General features: G+C 41.4%; 1 protein-coding gene across 1 annotated transcript in view; it reads right to left on the bottom strand.

The window, feature by feature from the left end:
• Positions 1 to 1,806: 1,806 nt before the first annotated feature.
• Positions 1,807 to 21,970, bottom strand: part of FGF9 (fibroblast growth factor 9) — a 23,691-nt gene continuing 3,527 nt past the window's right edge. Inside the window, exons 2-3 of the mRNA XM_026042582.1 lie at positions 19,173 to 19,276; positions 1,807 to 2,593 (exon numbers count right to left, since the gene is read on the bottom strand). Of these exons, the coding sequence (XP_025898367.1) occupies positions 2,348 to 2,593; positions 19,173 to 19,276 (350 nt within the window). The 3' untranslated portion in view covers positions 1,807 to 2,347. The remainder of the gene's footprint in view (positions 2,594 to 19,172; positions 19,277 to 21,970) is intronic.

Here is a 21,970-nt window from a genome sequence, read left to right as displayed (position 1 = left end):
TAATCTTTTCCATACTAAGCAATGAATCCTAGTACTTCCCAGCAGCTCATTTTATTGTTTGATTGTCCAGGAAGGTTTTACACTTTCTGGCCAAATGATTCAGCATTTGGTTAGCATGCAGCTAAATTGTGGGCAAGTTTCTGCAGTTCTGAAGGGTTAAAAATAAACTAGTGGGCTGCAGCACAGTGCCAGAAACTCTTAGACAATAACAGTCCCTAGACAAATAAGTATGTCTAACTGTATCTTACAAATCAACTAACTTAATTTACATATCTTTATCATTACACAACAATTAAAATAAAATGCCACCTTTTATTTAAGATTACTGGTATTGCAAGTTGAGATACGGCCTCTCCTACCTGCCAGAATATCGAAAGGTCAGGAGTGTTCCAGACACCAAGCCATAGGTTATTCCAGAACAGATTTACTTTTCAAAAAACATACGCTTATATCACACAAAGAAGTGTGCATTAGAGCTAAAACAAGTCAGGATTACTTAATTAAAAATAGGCTAAAAACTTATGTATAGCTACTCCAAAGTACATTTCCACTCGGCCTCAGTCAGTGCCCCTGAGGACAGGCATGGGTGTCACACCCAAGCATTCTCCCCATAGATTCAATGGCAAAAGTTGCACTCATTTTAATGGTACTAGATTCAAAACTCCAGGGCTGCACTTTAAAATAAATGTGTTCTATGCTTTCTCTCTCTTTTTTCTTCTGGGTACTGGGTGGAAAAAGTTTCTTTCTAAGGGTTAATTCCCAATGGTAACTACTAGTCAATGTGTTCACCTGCTTAACATAAAATGCTATAATTCCTTAAATATTATATACTGCCATCTCACAGTTCATGAATATTTGAACATATTTCAGGGAAAGAAAAAAAACAAGTCTAATACTTTCCCCCTCATTGTCATTATTTATAGAGATTTATTAGTTTCATTTTGCAAGTTTTACTTTAAGAAGGGTGCTAGTATCATGTATTATGACAGTTCACACTGAAAGCAATTTTCCATAAAAGATGTTACAATGACCCCTATGGAACTTGTATAATTTCGTAGTAGATAGTCAAGTGCACAAATAAACATGTTTACAAGAGTGATCCTATTAACCTGGCTCTTGCCCTCTGAAACCATCACGTGCTATTTGTGGAACCTAAAAATCAGTACAATTGTTGATATTACTTATGTTGTTTCTGGCATCCTCCTTTAGGAAAAAAAGAAAAAGCATATTTATCATTTAGCTTTGGTATAATCTTCAATAGATTTTAACAAGTAGAATATATTCCAACCCCTAAATTTTCCACATCTGTGAAGTTTACAGCAATATAATAAGTCACTTTATCAGAGAGGAAATATTACAGACACAGAAGAAAAGTTGAAGACCCAGTTTTCTTTTTAATCCTCTGGGGGTAAGCTATGAAACAAGCAGTCAGAGAGTGAGTACTCAGTGTCATGAGTGGTGTGCATACTTTTACAATAATATGGGCACAAAATAGATTGTCGCCTTTAGTACATGAGGGTCACTAGAATTTATTATTAATAATTTTTTATTGATTTTTTTTCTTTATTTATCCATGCACCTTTATATTTACTTGCATGAATTTACCACAGGTTCATAGCGGCCTTTGCCATTTTAATGCTTACAGAGCCTAAAGCTTCCAAAATGCCTATCTGGCCTGTACATATTTCATTAAAAATAAACTCTATATAATAAATAAATATATAAAATAAATAAAATGTTGCCTTTGGAATTTCTATAAATAAATTTAACTTTTTTTTACTTTTATTTTTCACTAAGAGGTCTTTGCTTTAAACTCAGTGGGTGGCAACCCAGCGAGCAATTAACTGAAAAGTCTCTTGTTTAAGTAAGACTGCACCCTCCATGCCTTTGCAAATGCAGCGTACACTTGAGCAGGCCATCAGCCAAAAATCCAGATGAATCAAAGTATGGCAGCTAGGCTGATATATGACAAAGTACAACTGATCAAAAATTTAAAAGCGTGTCTATTGCCCAGCATGCATTAGGTTAGGCCCTTTTCTCCTTGCTTTTACCTTCCTCCCTCTCTCACTGCCATTCACGCACCCGACTCCCCTCGCTCCTTCGCTCACGCGCTCCCTGCCTCGTAATAAATCAAGCGAGTGGGCAYAGGCTTCCTCCAGGAGGGCAAACCTTTAAGTGCAGAACAAAATCAGCATGTTCCCTCCAAGCCTCCATCATACATTATGCATGCGACAAAGTTTGGCAACAGTGGAGCTGATGTGATGACACAGCTAATCGATAAGAACCCACCGTATGAAACCTTTATAGTGGTTACTCTTTAAGGGCTCAAGTGAAGGAATTGTCTTTGTCAACTTTGGCTTAAAATATCCTTATATAGTTCAGGTACTTTCTCAGGGTCCACTGGTCTAGGTAAAAAATGTGTAAATTTTTGATGCCGTTTAGTCCTAGTCCCTTCTCTTGGAGTCCCATCTTTATTTAACGCAACGTAGTATCGTCTTCCAGTGTCCACGTGCTTATATAGATTTGATGAATATGTGTTATACCAGTTTTCTTCAAACTGCTCTCTGAATACACACTCCTGGGTTAATTTTTCCTATAAAAAAAAAAAAAGAAAGAAAGAAAAAGTGAGGAACCAGTCACACAAAAAAAGCMTCTATCTTAAAAATTACATATATCTTGTTTACTGATCAAAATCAATACCTCATGGGTCAATTCATAAAATGAATCATTAAACGTTCCTAATTTTAACTAAGTAAAAGCTGTATTCCTGGGTGTGCCATAAAGCAATCACAAGGGTGAATAACTGCATGTGAAGCAAAWCTGATTCTCCAACATCCTGGTTGCCCAAATCAAAACAGCAACAACAGAAACAAAAACTTATTTTTTCCCCCCAAATCATTCCCAAGCAACTCACAAGATGTTACTGAACTGGCATAAGCAGTTGATTGCACTGCATGGGAAAGTGCTTGAATTGCAAGACATAGCAAAAGGGAAACAATGGTGCTCTTCAGAGATCCCATACAGCACAGGGCTTTAAAACTACTATATCTTTTCCTTGCAAGGAGTATTCATATCGTTAATTAAAAAAAAAAAAAAAAAAAAAAAAAGAGAGAGATACAATTTAGTAATCATCATTTGGTTTATTGTTGGCATTACAAGACCACAGCCAGAGCAAGCACAAAGCCCACGGGGTGCAATGCAGGTAGGCAAGGAGCAGCCTCCAGGTCTTGTATGGGGTTGACCTGGTGTCTGGTTGATGCTGTGGGCTCCCACTGTCCCCAGCTCACTGGTCATTCCCTGCCATGACATCCCCTGTTCCTTCTGGACTGGATGGGCTGGGTTTCCTGAAAAAGCAGGGATCCACTAACCTGGTTCAGCCTGAATTTGGAAGCCCTCACACAAGCCACTGAACAAGACTAGAAAACATRGTGACCTCCAGCCTGGCAGAGCTGATGGACAATGGGGAAAAAGGAGCCTGGGGGCAGTCAGGTTATTCCTAGTCTCTCTCACATAAATATAATATTGATAATATAATGCAATTTGATACTACAGAGCATTGTTCAATGCCCTTGAGCAGAATTCACAGCAACCAGATTCAGCTTCCAGCTGAGGTGCAACTCCTTAATGCCAGACAGTGAGGACTTCTGCAGATAGGTTTCACAGAAATCAATCTCGAAACAACCCTTTTGGATGGCCATCCAGAGAAGGTAAAGCGGAGACCAAGGTGTAGAGGCAGGAAAGCATCTAGGTCACCTAAGCCTAAACGCCAAGCATGACTAAGGAGGCAGGCCTCCAGCTGCAGGTCCCTCCAGGAAACATGGTCTGGGGCCTAATCCAGGACCCAGGCCTCCAGGCAGGAGAAACCTTCCTGGAGGTGCTTTGACTGCAAAATTTTCATGTGTGAAGCAGCTCAAACACAGCACCCCTCTCTCCTGCTCACCTAAAGACAAGAAACAAGCACTTGTTTATGTTAAATCCTAATCTATGGRGCAGACCCTGCAAGCGCCTATTGACAGTCACATCTACTTCGACTATGAGGAGCTGCAGCAATAATAAATATTACTGGAACCAGAATCAGCTGAAGCTAAATCCACTCCAGCATCTGTCTTGTACAGGCTCAGAGTACAAACTATGCTGTAAAAATGATTCAGCTGCTATAAAGATTATCATTAAGTACAGCTCTCATTAGAGAGTTTTATTTTGCATGATGTTTAAAATCACTTTGTTTGCAGATGCTAAGGGGTATTATATATTGGGTCTATAAGTCTATGGGGGGAACAAGAAATTAATTCAGACTGAGCTTTCGTGCTCTCCAAAGGCAGGAGGATCACATGACAAACACTGCAGAGGCACTCTGYGCTAAAAATAGCAACATTTTAGGAAGATATTTCAGTCTTGTCTCGAATTCATTAATTATTCACTTCATCTGCATTTTTTTAGCATGATCATAAATTTCTATCTTTGTAAGAACAGTACTTCCCCGTGCCCTGAAGGAGAAATTTTAAAATAACCTCTCCCTATCTGGCAGGTTTGATCAATTATGACAGTGCTGTGGTAGAGGGTTTTGTATTATCCTGCAGTCTGGGTGAGTTCAGGGGATTTCAAGACTACAAATTGAATCTTTATTTTGCAACTGCACCCTGGTTTTGCATTGCTTCCTCTTAGACCACAGCTAGAGGATTTTTTTGTCCCTTAGCAAAATTCTGAGCAATACTTTGTTTAGGGGAAAATTAGACCTAAGGGAGATACTTCGGTGTGAACTTCACACAACTGTCAGGCTGCAGGTAAGGATTCTCAGGTACCTTGCTGATCGTGCTTGCAGAGAAGCAAAATAATTTCTTTAGAAATTCATGGAACAGTTTCTTTCTACGACACTCAGRTATCCTGGCTGTAGACATTGGCCACTAAAATAAACTGCCCCAAGGGACTTTGAATCAGGCCCTACAACTAATTTAGGACCAAGATCCCAGCATATTCCCACCAGAGCAAGGAGGGCTCCTGTCCTGATTACAAGGTGTTTATGCTGCCGGGGGGATTGGACTTGCAGAAAATCTCTATAGGCACAGCCTAAGCCCAAGGTTTAGGCCTAGAAGACAGCAGCCTTCCAATGCCGTTATTCCAGCAACTGGCATCTCTATCATTTCTCCAGTGTCAATATTTCCTTGCCCCCTATTTCATGTCACCAGACATCTTTGAGGAAAAGAAACACAAATGCCAAATACACCCTACTGCAATGKCTGTAGAAAACAACCTGCATTCCTATACAAGGGGAGGCTGCTTGCCAKCATGAAATCATTTAATTTGGGGACCAAATAAGGAGGTAACCTCAAAATTATCAGATATCACACCCCAAACCACATGTTCTCAGTGAAGACAGTTTATGCAGTATTCTACTATAAAGTGATCAATTCTTTTTTTTTACTGTATTTCCATGTGTTGGCTTTTTTTGACATTTTATTTAACTCAAGCTGTTCAAATAATTGAATTGTTCAAAGACACGCACATTGCAGGGGTAAAGGAACCAACGTGGATTGAATTCAGAAGCCTGATAAAGGCTGTGACAGTGAGCCTAGAGCTTTGTTTCTCTTTTTATATTCTCCACCACCCAAACTGTAGAGAAAATAATTATATCATTCTACTTCCAGGCAGATCCATTAAAAGTGAGATTATAAATCAACATAGTAGAGGGTTACAGCTACCACAATGAAAGCTTTAGCTTCTTACTTAAAATAGATATCCCTATGAAGCAGCTAATAGAAAATACATGAGAATAGGAAAAACATATATGCACTGCCCAGAAAATGGTTTCATGACTGTAAATCCAGCAAGGCATTTGTGTTGCTTAGTAAATGAAAAGGCAGTACAAGATCCTGTGTAAAACTTGTCAATATTCATTTTTTTGTTTTAGATAGACCTACAGAGTTAAAACTCTACTTGTTTTGTGATCTGATGAAAGGAAACCTCTTCTGAGCATCATTCCTAGAAACATAACAAACACATTTCATCTTTAGTGAAACATTTTATTTCTATGCCTATATATAGTTTTGCCTTACGCAAATTACTACACTGATTGATTTAATATAGACACTTTGCAAGTAAACAATCCAAAAGTCCAAATGCTATTAAAAAGTAGTACATCTAATGTAATCAGCCTTCTTACACATCTGCTCTCTGTTAATCCACCCTGTCTAAATAAAATCATGTTTAGATATATTGTCTCCTATATAAGCTCGTGCAACTCCCTTATTATGGCTATATGACATTAATGAAAACTATATATGCAGTGAAAAGAAAAAAAGGACAGAACTGTTCTCTTCCAAGTTGGTTTTCTTTTCTGTTCTGCTTACAAACACATACATTTTACCCCAAACTGGCCCTTCCCACTCTGTAATGCAAACAGTTTTTAGAACATACCATGTTTAGCTAATAATTAATGCTAGCAAGAGCTGTCATAAACAAGTCTGTAGTAGACTGCTTTGCCTGATGTCCCATGTAAAGCAGGGTAGCCTCTGGCTGAATGGACCGGCTCCAGGGTAACCTCAGGCACCACTGCAAGGCAAATACTGCCACTGAGCAGTGTCACTTTTCTTCCTAAGTTAGTGGCCACCTGCGCCAGCCAAGCGCTTCTTTTTGAACGTCTGATTTAGGGAATGCCACGGATTTCTCTTTGACAGGTTTCTTCGTGCTATGTTTTTTCCATAACRCCGTTTGTTTAATAATTTGACAGAACATGACAGGGGAAAAAAAAGTCTGCCAAAAATACTAGCAGATTTTTTTGTGTCAGTATTTCTCCATGAGCACTTGAGGAAGATGTAGGAAATCCTGCCTGTCTAGAAGAGATATCTAGCGAATAAGTAGGCGTACACAATGCCAGTTACATGCATTTGATATTCCATGACACTTTTATAAAATAAGAGAAGTTACGCAAGGTGTCTTGATAAAGCCCTTGTTGGGCAATTGCATTTTCCTTACTCACCTCACCTTGCACTTTCACATAACAAGAGTATTCATCTTAGCTTCTCCTAAACTGCTAATTCCTTGGCATGAAATTTTTATTATACATACATCTCACAAAAAAAAATCATGAATATTCTGTACTACAAACATGAAGGAGTTCTGAGTGCTTAAATATTAGTATCTTCCATTCAAAAAGTTTGTAAAGTCATCACCACCTTCAAAAACTTGGAAGCCTTTGAGCATTATCATCACAAGGGGCAATAGCTACACACACACAGAACCCGCGATGGCACCATGGCACGAGCAAGGTGATAGAAAAGCAGTTGATGCTGCAGTCCTCTTATTTGTCAGAAAACTGTTGTAATATCTCAGGAGCTTTGTAAGTACAAGAGGAGTTTCCTACCTTCTCCCTCTTCTACCATTTCCCTTGTTTTTCCCGCTCCATGCCCTCCATGCCATCATGGATTTCTCTGAGTGGAGCAGATGGGGAGGCAGAGCTACCACCCTGCACACCAGCATTGTTCACAGAGCCCTTCCAACACAAACTGCAGCAGCAAGAGAGGCCAGCTAGGCCTCCATCCATTTTTGCCACTGCCAAATCCACAGCTATTGGTTTTAGCGATATGCAACCACCCAGGTTTCCAATTTGAATTGTGTATTGAGCATCAGACATGTCCTCCTGGTCATGAGCTCTTTATGGGAACTATAAAGTCCACCATGCTCTTTATGGGAACCAGCAAGTCCACCATGCATGAGTGTCCACCCACCAGCACAGGCAGCTGGCCAGCAGTCATKCTTACGTCCATAAAGGTTCACTCTAAATCTGCCAAGCCAAGAGAATTAGATGAAAATTCATTTTCACCGAAACGCCAAGGGTCTGCTCTACCTTCTGTCAGAAGAAGTGACAAAATTCCATGTCTAGGYCTCTGGCCGTGAAAGTTGTCACAGCTCCATTTCTGCAAAAGCTGAAGAGCTTCCTTTCCTCCTCTACAAGAGAACAGCACTGGGAGGGACGTTGACTTTCCAACAATAAGCAAGCAGGTGTGTTTCCCTCCCTCCCATGCCACGGACCTATACGGTGCCATTTACTATTCACACTTCTGACCTCTATTTTATTTTTGGTTCCCCTGGCACAATCCAGAGCTACAGTCATCAATGTTATCTCAGCATCTAATTCCTAACGCTTGGCTGAACCCTTCCAAGAATCAGAAAGCAAGGTGGTATGCAATCCGATATGGGGCCRGAGCCAATTTTTAAAGAAGACAGCAGAAAAATTCCCATCAGCTCAAATGGAACTTGGATCAGACTTGTAATGATAAAAAGGCAACAAATATTTTAAGACACTGAAAGAACCATTTCAGGCACGCTCACAATTACTGAAAGCTGTAACCTGACCTACCCTAGTTCCCCACTCCACAAATTCTCTTCTATGAAAAGGCATCACGGATGTCAGACCAGGTCTGTTATCCCACAGCTATACGTACTCACCACCCTGCGCAAATGAAATACTAATTAAACTTTTAACTCTGTAAAGGTTTTACATGAAACATGCTTTGCTTAAAAACAACTAAAATAGTGCATAGCCTCAGAGTGCTTTGTCAGCATTTTTTATTTTGTCTTGTTGGTCCCCAAGTGAAGAACACCAGCTTAAAGGACAGCATAGTTGTCTTTGAGAAGAAAGTGTGTGCCTTGTGTGTGCTGTGGCTCGAGCACCTGMACTCACAAGCTGAAAGACATAAATTGAGTGATAAAAAAGTGCTTTATCTGCACAGGTCTTTACACTTAGATGAGTGACCCTCTAGACTTACCCATCCCTAGAGAAGCACCTCATCCCTCAGCTACAAGGTCTTATCATAAAAACAGGAGAACACTCAAGGTCCTTCATGAAACATTTTGCCACAGGGACCAAACAATTATAATTCACACATTGTGATAAAATTTATCCTACAAAACCACTTAACGCTCTTTTCTTTCRGCAAGTTGATTTGGTCAAGGGCTGATGAACAAAAGCCTATCCCTAGATTTTGTTACTGATTTTATGTAAAGCTAGGTTCTAGCTCAGAGGACAGGGACATTACTGACCACAGTGTTAGTCTGGGTCAATGTGGATGTTTAACTCTGATGACATTTAGAGTGCAAACAAAGCTGCACAGGCTTTTACATTTGGAAAGATCCTCTCCTCCTTGCTAAAACACCAAACATCCACTAAMGTCTCAGAAAACAATATGGGATTTGCCAGAGAGATTTTCAAAGCTCCAAGGCTTTGATGGGCAAAACAGCAAAAGGGCTGGTATTCTATGATCTTTTCCCAGCAGAACTCAACTGCATATTCAGTTTAAGTTGTTTGAAAATGAGGCCTTTTCATTTCCAACCTTTTGGGCCTTAAAGGAAGGCCAGCATTTCAAAGACCAGCTGCTGAAGAAAACATGTCATGTTCACCCATTTAGACAGCAGTGTTCTTCCATTTGCTAATGCTTCTCACAAGCTCTCTTCAAGAAACTGTTCTTTGCACTCTGCTTTCATTCCTTTTCCCAGAGGCAATCCCACCCTAAAGTCAAAGGTTAGGTATATTTTTTTTTTTAGTATTTCACTTTCTAAGTAGGACAAAGAAGATTTAACAAAGATTTCTCTGGAAAGCCATATACCTTTTGGTGCTGCCTTAGGTTCCCAGGGATATAGTTGACCCAGCTTTCAGAAGCACTTCAGCGAGTTAGGCTCTACTCTCCTACTACCCTGCTCTACCTCTCTCACACACACACTCTCTTTACAATGGGGCAAACTTTAACTATGCAGTTAATTTCAGTTTTGATGAAAGAAATTGTCAAGTTACCTGAAAGAAACAGATACATAATAACCACTTCAGCAGAATCGGTGAATGAAGAGGTCAAAGACCAGGAGATAGGTCTACCAGGTCATATGGACCTTCCAAAGAATTCAGCTTTAGCAAGTATAAAGAAAAAAAAATGATGATTTTGTTTAAGCATGACAACATTGTTTGCCCATATTTGTATATTCTAAAATGACTCAAAGGATTTTCCTTAAATCTTCCCAAATAAGTTTCCTACTCTAAGTCCAGATTCTGCGTAAGATGCTGTCCTAATGAAGGCCAAAATCACTCTTGCAGTTCCAGGACCATAAACACGTTTTAAAACTGTCTTTCGATTTGCGACTCTTACAGACAGAAACCGTGTCTTGATTTAGGTTTTTAAAATGATGAAAACAGTAGGGCTGTTATCTTGATCAGGGTCTGCTGACACAACCATAAAATTAATAGGTGGTTTTACAGGAACAGGTCCAATTCGGCTTTCATTAAAGTCTATGGCACTTCCCTCAACAATTTCACTGGTAATAGAATCAAGTCAGAATTTCTCCCAAGCACTCAGCCACAATTACAGCGCCTCCATAACTACGTTAAAATCAAAGTGTAAAGTTTAAAAGATTAAAGATACACAGTYCAGGCCAAATCTCAAAAGCATGCAGCATACATAACAAAAGCCCATTTTTTTCCCCAGTAGTCATTGTGGAACACGGATTTAAAACCCAATCTTCAGATCAAAAGTAGCGGCAAAAGTCTGTTGTTAGGAAAGGAAAGAGAAAGAAGCCAAAGGGCTTTATAAAARGAGGAAAAATGGATTTGCACTGTAACAAGCTTTATTTCTTAAGCTTTTTGAATGCAACACAAATGAACTGCATTACTGCACATCACCAAATCAGCTTGAGTACATTCAAACTGCAAAGCAAATCCCAACCTAGACAAAATCCCTAATGAAGTCCCCGCAGGGCAGACTTTTCTACTCTGTCTTTGAAAATGATGAATGGTGAAGTGGAAAAGAGTGCCACGTTCGCATCCCACTGGATTCTGAGTCAGAAACAGAGCACATCAGCTCTTTATCTGATGCAGCGCTTAATCCCCAAGCACTTCTCAGTATGTCACTGCTGATGATGCTCTTTTAGTATGTCACTTCCACATGCTATTCTCAGGTCAGCTCTCACACGCTACCTTTTTACACTCTCGTCCGGCTATCACTGCAAGCTCTGGAAACACTGGGGCTAGATTAACTGGGGAGCTATACAGCTGCAAAACAGTGAATCTGAAATATCGTGAGCTTTTCAGGCAGGATTCTGGTGTACAGCCCCAAGGGCAGTGTAAGAGCCTGGTGTTTTCTCATCCCAAGCATATAATAATCCAAATTCAACATGGAATCACACAGGCCAAAATAAAGAGATCATTGCAGGTTTTCTCTCTTATAAACTGTCCTCAGACCTAGTCAGGATGTGGAACGCGGTTCTCCAAGGAAAACCAATGACATAAGAAAATGTGCTGATTACTCAGTATCTATCCCACAAGGCAGTACTGAAAGGTATATACCTTTTGTGACAGGTATTGTTATTTGCAATTTAAAAAAAAATGAAGTCTTAGTTTAATAAGAATCATAAAAGGTAATTAGTTTCACAAATAACTCATCCCAGATTATCTGTATTACGTGTACGGTGTAACAGTGTAATCTGTATTAGATTATTCATCTATCAATTTTTCTTACACCAATACTCACATCCCAAAATACCTTTCTTTTCTACAGATTCCTTCCTAACTTCCTATCATGTTGCTGACTAGGTCTGTTCTCATGCCTAATGCTGGCACTGTGAGAAACACTGTTTAACACTAACCAGTGTTCRGTGAGGCTGCCTAGGCATATTCTATGCATATGCATTCTGCCTATGCATATGTAGGTAGGTTCTAAACTACAAATAACTGAGACTTCAGGGCTTTTCTCAGGTCTATGCTCTGAGTAAAGAAAATATCCACTGTAACAAAGCTGTTTCCTACCATATAGTATAGGGACAAAAAAAGGTTTGTGCCTCACTTCCCAGCTGTCTGAAGAAAGAATTCAGGCCTGCTCAAAATCTCACTTCTTCAGTGATCTGAAACTCCTAACATCCAGTCTAAGCTTCCTTTTGACCCTCTCATACCTATTTGTCCTTGTCCTTTATTTTAAGTATTTTTTTCCCACTTCTTGGTGGAAAAAACCTCTTGGTGGAATAAATCTCAATGCATTTGCAGAGACAAGGATGTATCCTCTCAGTGATCATTTTGCTAGACTAAATAAGCCAAGATACTTAGATTCTCTCCTATCTTTCCATTCCTCTGATTATCCAGTAAGATCTTTCTGYACCTGTCCCAGTTTCCATTAATCTCCAAATTCCAAAACTCCAGTTTGCATTTAGGCTAGATCCTACCATTGCAGGGGTATTTATATGATTCTTCAAAGGGCATCTTTCCTGAAACATCCCAGTATTACCTCTGCCTTCCTCACAGCTGCCCAGCCTCATAGCCACGCTGCGATGAACTAGTGTCTCCAGGACCTTCTCTGCTCTGTCTGAAGAGCATCAGCTCAGAAAAATCCTTAACAGTAGCCCCAAGCACGTGAGTTCACATTTTGTAGACATTAGGTCACCTCGTCCCCTCTGGGAGACACCGAAAATACTTCCCAACTTTGTAACACCTGCACATTTCAGTAACACACTCCAGCTTCTTATGACAAGATGTTTAATGTCCCTAATAAAAATCAGGAATAAAGGAGGATTAAGTCCACCCCCAGGACTAATCCATAAAAGCTCCACTAATAATTTCACTCCAACCTAACACTTTTCAACACTTCCCATTGCTGTCTTCTCTTCAGTTTTTTCATCATCTATCAAGAGGTCTCCTGCTAAGCCCTATCTTCCCCACTGCAGTAAATACTCCTTTCTGCAGGGTCATATCTATCACAGTCCCACAGATCAGCAATGTTATTTCCCATTTCTAGGGGAAAAAAAAAAAAAAAAAGAAAAGTGGTTATATCAACAGTAAAACGGTAGATTTGCTTGAACTATTAATCCAGCTTCAGTGAACTCATGCAACCTTTCCTTTCAGGCCCTCCTCTCTTCTTTCCCTCACAAGCAGGCTCTCAAGCCCTGAGCACCAGGCAGGGCACATGAACGGCCTTGCAGCTTCCCAGGTCGTGCCCTTGGCTGATCAGAAACCACGCGGCTGCGGGTTTGCAAACGCTGGAAGCTGCCAAGCACCTGCGCTGCCGCTGGAAAAGCATCCCACACTCCAGGGTTTGCTCCCACCTCAGCACCACATCCTGTCTCATGCAGCAAGAACCCAAACCTTTGGTTTTGCCAGGTTATTTTTCAGCTCCCTGCTTTGGGTCCCCATGCAGCAACAGAAACATTTGTGCCAACAAAAGSGGGTAAGGAGACAACTTCATAGAGCAGTGATGTCAGCTGCAGCCACTGCGACTGTTCRTCGAGCTACAGTCAAACCTCCCAGCCATGTTTTACCATCTCAATGACTGTATTAGCCACACTTGCTAGCCAAGGTTGCCATATTCAGATCATCTTCAATCTGCACTCCAGCCCAAGTACATAATAGTTGTAAAGACTCCTGTTCCCTTTTCATTTATATAGCTTGAAAAACTTTTGCCCTATGCCTTAGTATCCCCTTGCAAGGCCCCATGCAGTTTCACTGCAGCAATTTGCATTTATCCCCTTGCTTGTGGGGATAAGACGCTCTTAAGGCTTGTGGGCCTTTTCAAATTAGTTACAGGTTTGCTTCTTACAGCTCTTCTGCTTAAAGAAAATGTAGTTGGGAACATGGGAGTCACTGCTGCTGCTAAAAGGCATTGTCAGAGTTTGGATCATGACCTGATCACTTTTCTCCTGACCATCTCCACCTGAGCCTTGAGCGCTCCTTGCAACTCAGCTGGGCTTGAAGCCACCTTCCGATTCTCAGGATTTTGCATCATTTATCAAAAGACACTTTATGAGTAAAATCTGCTGTCATAGCCATGTCCATGTTCGGTTATAACCAATTTCAGCCTAGAAGTCCATGCTTTCATTCAGAGAAATTGCATTTAGTTCTTTCTCCAAGAGCTGTTGTGAACTGCAACTGTCCTGTTTTAAGGCTCACTTCAAGCATAGGTGGCTGCATGTACACTGAGGGTAAATAATGCAGCTTAAACAACACAAAACAGAATCAAAAGCATACAGAATCCCTTTAGAGCAAAGGTGTTTAACAGGAAAGGGTGAAGGACACTGCAAGGTCACTTTATTGTCTACCTTATTCTTAGGTATGTGCATTGGCCATATGTTTGGACGACACACTGTTCCCAACACATACCTCCAACTTTCTTTTTCTTCATGTTGCTTCTGTGCACTTTGAACTACCATTTGAAGGGCTGAAAAATTCCCTTCAGTTATTTGCACGTAAACATAAAATGTGGTAATGCAGTTCTTTATCTACAGCAAGCTATTTTTAGTAGACTACGAAAATCTGTCTCCCTTTCTTCAAATGCTGTTTAACCATCTTTGTAGTTATATTGTCCTTCTAGGACCACAAGGACCCAATAAACGCACACAATATTGCAGGTGATGTCCTGCTCCAATAAGGAGGCATAGCTCTACCTCCCTCCACACTTTGGCAAAAGAAATGTTTCTTCAAGGGCATCACTGTTTCTCTCTTCTCCGTCTTCACCTCAGTAGTTTTAGGAGCCTGAAGCTCCTAAAGCTTTAGTGTCCCATAAACGCTGCTGCTACAGGCTCTGCAGCTCTGCTCCAGGTGCTCTGTGGGTGTATAAGGCCCTCGCCCTACCCTCACCACCCCTTTCAAGTGTTCACAGAATCACAGAATATTCAAGGYTGGAAGGGACCTCTAGAGATCATGTAGTCCAACCTTCCCGCTCAAGCAGGCACACCTAGAGCATGTGGCACAGGGCGGCATCCAGGCGGATTTGGAAGACCTCCAGAGAAGGAGACTCCACAGCCTCCCTGGGCAGCCTGTTCCTGTCTCTCCTCAGCATATGCAGCCTGCCCTTCTGTCTTCCTCCTCCTCTCCATACTGCTCCCCAACATCGCTGTTCCACATCTTCTCTGCACACTTTTCATCGTGGCCATACAACCTGTGTTGCCTCCTGCCCAGGACCATAAGCAGTCAAGGAACTGGCATTTATGAAGAAGAGGAGCAAGGCAGCCCCATTCGCCAGGGCTGGCATGTGCTAACATGTACACAAATGTCAAATGTACACAAAGACMTGCTTCACTCCTCCGCGTGGCACAGGGCAGCACAACTAACCCCCTTCCTTAACACTTGTCAGAGGTGTTGGCAAAGACCCATTTGGCAGTCAGGAAGGAAGGAAGGTCTTCATGTCTCCTCTTAGCACTCTCTGCATCCTATCTCTAGCTTGGATTTTTCCTCCTCTCCAATGACAAGCACATTAACTGTTGTGAAACATGAGTCCTATCTGCAGGCTGCAGGGGGAAGGCGAGGTAAATGGGCAGCATAAGAACAGTTAGACAGGAGGGAAAACAGCTGTCACCAAATAGCCTCCAAGTCATTGCTGTGTAGCTACCACTTGCTTCTTCAGAGTATCACATATATCTTCAGCTTTGCCTTGCCAAAGCCCAGGAGTGGAGAGGAATTTAGCAAGAGCCACCATGTGTTACACATTCCTGCTCTAGAGAGCTTCCAAGGTGCTGCTTTAGCTAGAAGATGCAATGGGAACTTCCCCCTACAAGGGTAGCCTGGGAGTTTGTCAGGCAGCGGATGCAGATCTAGGAAGAAAGCAGCACTTTAGAAGGCTAAAACGAGCATGYCTAGACCAAGATATTCTGAAAGTGATTCTACTGTCACCTTTTATGAAAATTGGCAGAAGTCACCCACCCTGGCTGCTCTGCTCTGCCATATGTCCCATCTCCAATGGCACTACAAACATGCTGGGAAAAAAATCTTCCTGTGCTAAATGCTTCAAGCACAGATCTAGAAGGATTTAAGTGCTATAGGAGCTGATCTGATTCACACCTGATACAATTTTCTTACAATAATTTAAATATAAATATGGTATCATGATCACGTAGGACATCTACCCCAGCAAGATCAGTGCTGCACCACTGAATGACCACAGAAACACACCTGTGTAAACCCACAACTCAGTAGTAGAGTAGGACCAGGTTTTTGGCTACTTAGCCAAATGTAAGGATCAGTTTTCCCATCTTACAAGACATACTCACAGATTCACGTATAGACCTGCTGTGCGCTATGACAAAGCCAATGTCACTCATGGTCTTTTATAAAGAAACTAAGGCAAAGAGACCCACCTTCCAGAACTAGAGAACTTCCTATGAAAGAACAGAGTTCAAATGGGACAGAACAGTCCAACTCAAGCACCTGCTCAAATGAAAAGCTTGAACCTCAGTATACGTGTCACTTAAACCAAGTCAGCACTAAATCAACTTCAGTTAGGCCWATTTTCTCTCTCACCAAAATGAGAATTCTAGACTGGATTGTGACTTGCTTCCGGTTCAAGGTGGTACATTATTACCATCAGAGAACTTCATTTTCAATTAAATTCCTTTTTTTTTTTTGACCAAACTCAAAGTACTGTCACTTAGAAATGTCCAGCCAATTCTACATACAAATCTGTTGTGCGGCCTGCTTATCTCAGTGTTTCTGTGAGAGCTGACAGTTGCTGAAATATAGCCACTAGAATTGCTAGTGTTGACAAGGCTTTAAAGCATCGTCACACTGAGTAGCCATTAGAGGTTATATTTCATTGGAAGTAATGTAATTCAATTACCATCACTCTTCAGTCTGTTCCATCTCTATGGCTRACAATATGCCATATCATCCATCAGATTTCAACCTGAACTTTGCATTCTGGCCCTATAGATTGCCAGTTCTGCACTATAAATGGCTTCATGTTTTTAGGCTCATTTCTTCAGGATAAGAGGTCATACAATTATTTTGTGCTTCTGTCTGCCTGCGAGGCAGGCAGTTAAGGCTTCCTTAACTTTTCAAACAGATTCAATCAAGAGGCAAAGGTCTTCAAGAAAATTAAGTTCCTATCAATTTTGTGACTAATCAGGGGCAGTGTAAGGCAAAGAAATCACTTGCACATTCTGCTTGGCTGTGCTGAGCTGGGCAGCCAGTGAGCACAGACAGCTAAAGCTCTCTTTTTCTCAGTACAAATGCAAAAGGCTGGGGAATTTGGGGTACAGCAGGGAGACCGTAAGGAGAGACCCATGTCTCAGGCTGTGAGACATGAGCCCTTAGGAGAGCAAGCTYCCCTAGTACAGCTGCTGCTCATGGAACAACTCTTCACTATCACAGTGGGCTGGGTAATTCACAGAGAATTTCTGGTGCATATTTCTTTGGTAAAGAACGTTTTCAGCAATTCACTTTGGCAGTCAAGCATTTTACAAACTCAAAAATTGCAGAGAAAAAAATGATCTACCATTTACTGTCCCAAGTCYATGTATTTAAGGTCTAGTGATAACTAGTCATTTCTACACTTCTTTCTGTTTCTGGATATCCAACGTTTAGAATAACTTAACCAATTCACCAACTACAAATTTATCAGCTTAAATGATTCCTTTTATTACTGATTTYCAACATTACTGATTCATATTACTGTTGGTTTTCTCATGCTTTGCTGCCTAACCAAACCATAAAACTAGTTTATACTATAGATCTGTGGCACAAAAACTGTTACTTATGATGCAGTATTTTCTATCTATAGGCAGCTTGTTTCCATCTGTCATTGCATTCGGTCTCTTCCTCCTTGCCCCTGCACTTTTCCAACTTTCTCCTCCTCCATACTGCCATTTACACTAAATCCCTTTCCTTTCACCTTTCCCACTCCCTGGTCCCATGAACCTTTACATCTCCCTGCTTTCTCCTTGTCCACATGTCCTGTGTCCAAGCCTTGCCCCTCATCCTACCACCTCCTGTTCTGCCTCCCCGATATGGCACCATTCACTAAGCCCTTCTGCACTTCCACCCTTCACTGGCCCTTCTCCCAGAGGACCATCGCCTTGACCGCTCTACTGTCCCCCTCTAACATGAGAGGTTGTTAAGCAGGGATCAGCGAACCTCGGTATCCTGCTGAGAACACTTCTGCTAGACCCTGATGTTTTAAGATCTCTTCCACAAATGGAGTATGGGAAAGCAGAATTTCCTTCTGTCTCTTTCTCTTTTCACCCCTCATCCTCAGCTCACACATCTCCTCTCATTCTAGCTGTTGTCCCACTCAATTCCCTCCCCACCCTTTTCCCAGTCTCCCCTCTGGCTCAGCTATCTTCAGCTCTACACAGTCACACTTGTTGTCACTTTAGCTTCTTTTTGAGTGCCTTTCTGCAATGCCCACCCCAGCAGACCCCCCACCAGCCTCTGGTCARTCACTGGATCAAGTCACTACGAACCTCAGTGAAGCTAATGAACCCCAGTGAATATACAGCCTGTTCTTGTTTTAGGTATTTAACCTTCCTTCAGACCTCCAATCCTCTTCTTCAAAATAAGGTATCTCTGTAGTCCAGATAGCCTTGTCAGTCTGGGAGGCTGGCACTTGACTGAGACAAGTGATTGCCTTCCATCCTCTGGGGAGTTACCTACTCGATTTCGGATAAACCCTGGGCATGTTCTGAGCACAGTGTGAACCCCAGGAGCTGCCAGAGGTCTCCAAATCCCTGAAAGGGCCATGTCCCACACAGGGACATCCAAGCAGGGATAGCAAGGTGGAGGTCACTAAGAGAGCCTTGAATTGCCAAGGACCCATCAGCTGCAGGGAGGGTTGTTCGCTGCTTAAACTCCCGCATCAGAAATCCCCATTTTTACTTCTTTCTTAAACTGCTCCCCACCACTGCAGCCATCCCCACAGGCAGCAACAGCTAAACTGCCAGGACACGATYACCAGCCCTCTTGCCCTCACTCCTGTGCTCTTCATAGCTTTGGGCTGTTTGCATTTCTTGTTTTCTCACCCTCGTCTACTACCTTTACTTCCCCTGCCATTTGCTACTGCAAATTCCAAGAAGCGCTCTGCTTACTAACAAAAAGCAGTGACTTTGTCTCCTTTTAGTTTCTCCAAAATGATACTTTTACAGATATTACAGTACACCTTTTAGTCTTCAGCAACCAGCTATGGCCATTGATCTCTGCTGCTTGTATCTAAAACTGTGGTCAGGATCCACTATCTCTCATTCCTGAGTTTGTCACCCATTACTGCTCCTTTGTTTATTATACCAGAGGAGAAAATCTTGTTCCTAATTATACCAGAAAATATTTAAAGCAGAAATAGCATTTATACAGCACCTAGCACAATAAGGGCTCATAGGAGCTATACAGTATTTTCATTATAGAAGACAAAGATTGCAGTTTTKGGGGGCAGCTAGGAACTTACCGAGCCGTACAGTTCCCCTTTCTCATTCATTCCAAGGTAGAGTCCACTGTCTACTCCTCGAATGCTGACCAGGCCCACTGCTATACTGATAAATTCCAGTATACCTACAAAATACAAAGGAAAAAACAATGTACAGGTTGCCTCCATTTAGAGATTCTTCTCAGATGCGACTGCTCCCTGAGTGACAAGCAGCTGCTTCAAAGGAGTCTTTCCATTTTCAGAGCTGCTTTGAGAAAGCTGAGGAACAAATGAGTGTATTTTGAGCTGTGGGTCTTGAAGGAGTAAGTCCTTTGAGTGTCTACCACAATGATGCAGTGCAAAGAGAATTAAGGTAACAAAGCAAAAGATTAGTCTCCATCTTTCTCGGCATTTTTTAAACACAAATCTAAAGCTCAGGCGTATTGCAACACATTTGCCRGCATTCCAATTTGCACAACAAACAATATATTCAAAGAAGCAAATCAGGTATTCAGGCAACCAAAGTTACCATGATTAAAGATTTGGTTTGCAAAATGAATTCCTAGAAATACATTTGAATCGGAACTGCAAGCTGAAAATAAAGTGTTACACACAGAGCTAAAAGATCTGTTTCAAGCAATCAATGAATCAGGAAAAAAGAGAAAGAGTTTTACGCACAATCTCACAGAGCTAAAAGATCTGTTTCAAGCAATCAATGAATCAGGAAAAAAGAGAAAGAGTTTTACGCACAATCTGATCTTCCAGAGGCTCCAGAAATGAAAATCTGTAGTACAATTCAGTCTCACACATATTCATCTAGGTATTAATCATTCTGACTCCCTGGAGTGTTTTTATTCATGCAAATCTGAAAATTAAAATATTCTCCTCYTAAATAGTAGTGTATAAATGATTAATTCTCCCTACACTACTTTCTGAGCTACATAATGAAACAGAAAGTAGTATTTTCAATATATTTTTTGAATTTTATGTCTAAGTGCACTACATAACCATTTTAAAGCTTGTTGRAGATTGTATTTACATGATACAATACAATACAGTATGAGTTGAACCTCACGTGGCCAATAAAAAAGCACTTCCATGGATTTTTTTTAACAATTAATTTGGCATCTCTCGGAAAATAGTTGTGCGCTAATCAATAACAGGCATGAATCACATAAATCTAACAAAGCACGACTTGAAGCCAATAGGGAAAATTTATAGCCCAGCTAATGTAAAGATGAAATGTATTCCCTGTAAGGGACTATTGATCATTACCTTATATATTATTCAGTACTACAGACACCATATTCTTAGTGTTTTGATAACCCTGTTTCATGGCCGAGGCATTTTGAATTATTCTCTACATACGTGCAAGGAAAATGGCTTCACAAATACTGGTAGGTAATATTTAGTAATCATGGAATTTTTTTGAAGTAATAAAAAGTGGTAGTATGTTGCTTATATGGCATATGGCAGCGTCTCTGATACAATTGATTCACTGAAACAATTCAAACCTTCCCCTTCTATCTGGACATGCAATGCTTACAGATTTCTTAATAAAGCCTTTTCTTTAAAGCTTTCTCTAAAGGATTGTGTTTCCTGATATATATTACCAGGCAATTTTAACTGAAGTTAAATCTGATGTGTATGTTGCCATACTGCAGCTAAGCTCGCGAGTCTGGCCTCCCTCGCATCAGTATAAATGTGGCCTTTAATTGCTGTCCTCATTTCAAGTATTTGGGTGCACACTGCTTAGCGTGTAAGAAGAACAAAAAAGCACTGTCACATCCTATTGTGCGTGCAGAGGATGAGTTTAAGGTACTTGGCAAACAGCAGCCACATATTTGAGATCAGAATAGGCTTGTTCATTTAAAAATTTCAAAAGCCTATTCACAACACCAAGCTTTATGTGCCATGCTATTAAGTTCCCGAGCAATTGTCTGGGGCCAACCATGCAGTCTGACACAAGTTTTGAGAGTTTAAGGGCTACATGATTTGGCCCATGGCTCCTATGCATATTTTCTCTTTACAGTTTCCATAATGTGCACACGGTAGTTAGGATCTGAACCAGATTATTACAATAGATAGTCCTTTCAGAATGAGGCTGGAGCGAAGGAAAAACAGGACAGCTCCAAACTTTAAAGGCCAGGGCCCAACTTCTAGCCAAAAAATTGGGAAGGAGAGAAAATAACTGTTGCAGTATATGGGACCTTGCAGCATACGTTCTTGTCAGAGACTGCAAAGACCCAGTCCTCCCCACAGGAGCAGGAAGAAACTTTGTGGGAAAGTTCCTCCTTATGTGTCCACATGAGCCCTTCATCCACCTCCCTGCACAGGATCCAGCGCAGGATCCATGCACAATCCCAGACTGGCCACGTACAGCCGGTCCTGCCAGGGCTCCCACCAGGCTCACGGAGGCTGCAGGGAGGTCATGTACAGAGCGAGAAACTTTACGTTTCCTCCAGTTTATCTGCAGTGAAGAAGAGAGCGCTAGAGCACACCTGYCTTGGCTCTAAGCAATGGATGTCCTGGCAATGATTAATCTTTTTTCATTCCTCCCTTGGTGCATTTTTTTGCCCTTTGCTATACCTTGGCTCACTTTGTGTTGCTGSATGGAGGCAGTTTATCTCCACCAAACACCCTAAGACCCCATCTAAAATAACTAAGAGAGTAAACAAGCCTCTCTGCCAGCCGSCTGTGAGATTTCTAGGGGAAGTAAGGGGTGCCCTGCACAGAGAAGGGAAGCCACAGAGCACCTGCAGGCATAGGGCAAGGGAAAGAGAGTTAAACGGCAATATATTTAGCAAACAATCATGCAGCCAGAGGAGGGAAAAGGAAAA

This window comes from Nothoprocta perdicaria, unplaced genomic scaffold (assembly GCF_003342845.1).
Source record: "Nothoprocta perdicaria isolate Ctin4 unplaced genomic scaffold, notPer1 scaffold_309, whole genome shotgun sequence".
NCBI lineage: Eukaryota > Metazoa > Chordata > Aves > Tinamiformes > Tinamidae > Nothoprocta > Nothoprocta perdicaria.
The sequence above is the reverse complement of the archived record's forward strand: the minus strand, read 5'-3'. Positions and strand labels throughout refer to the sequence as shown.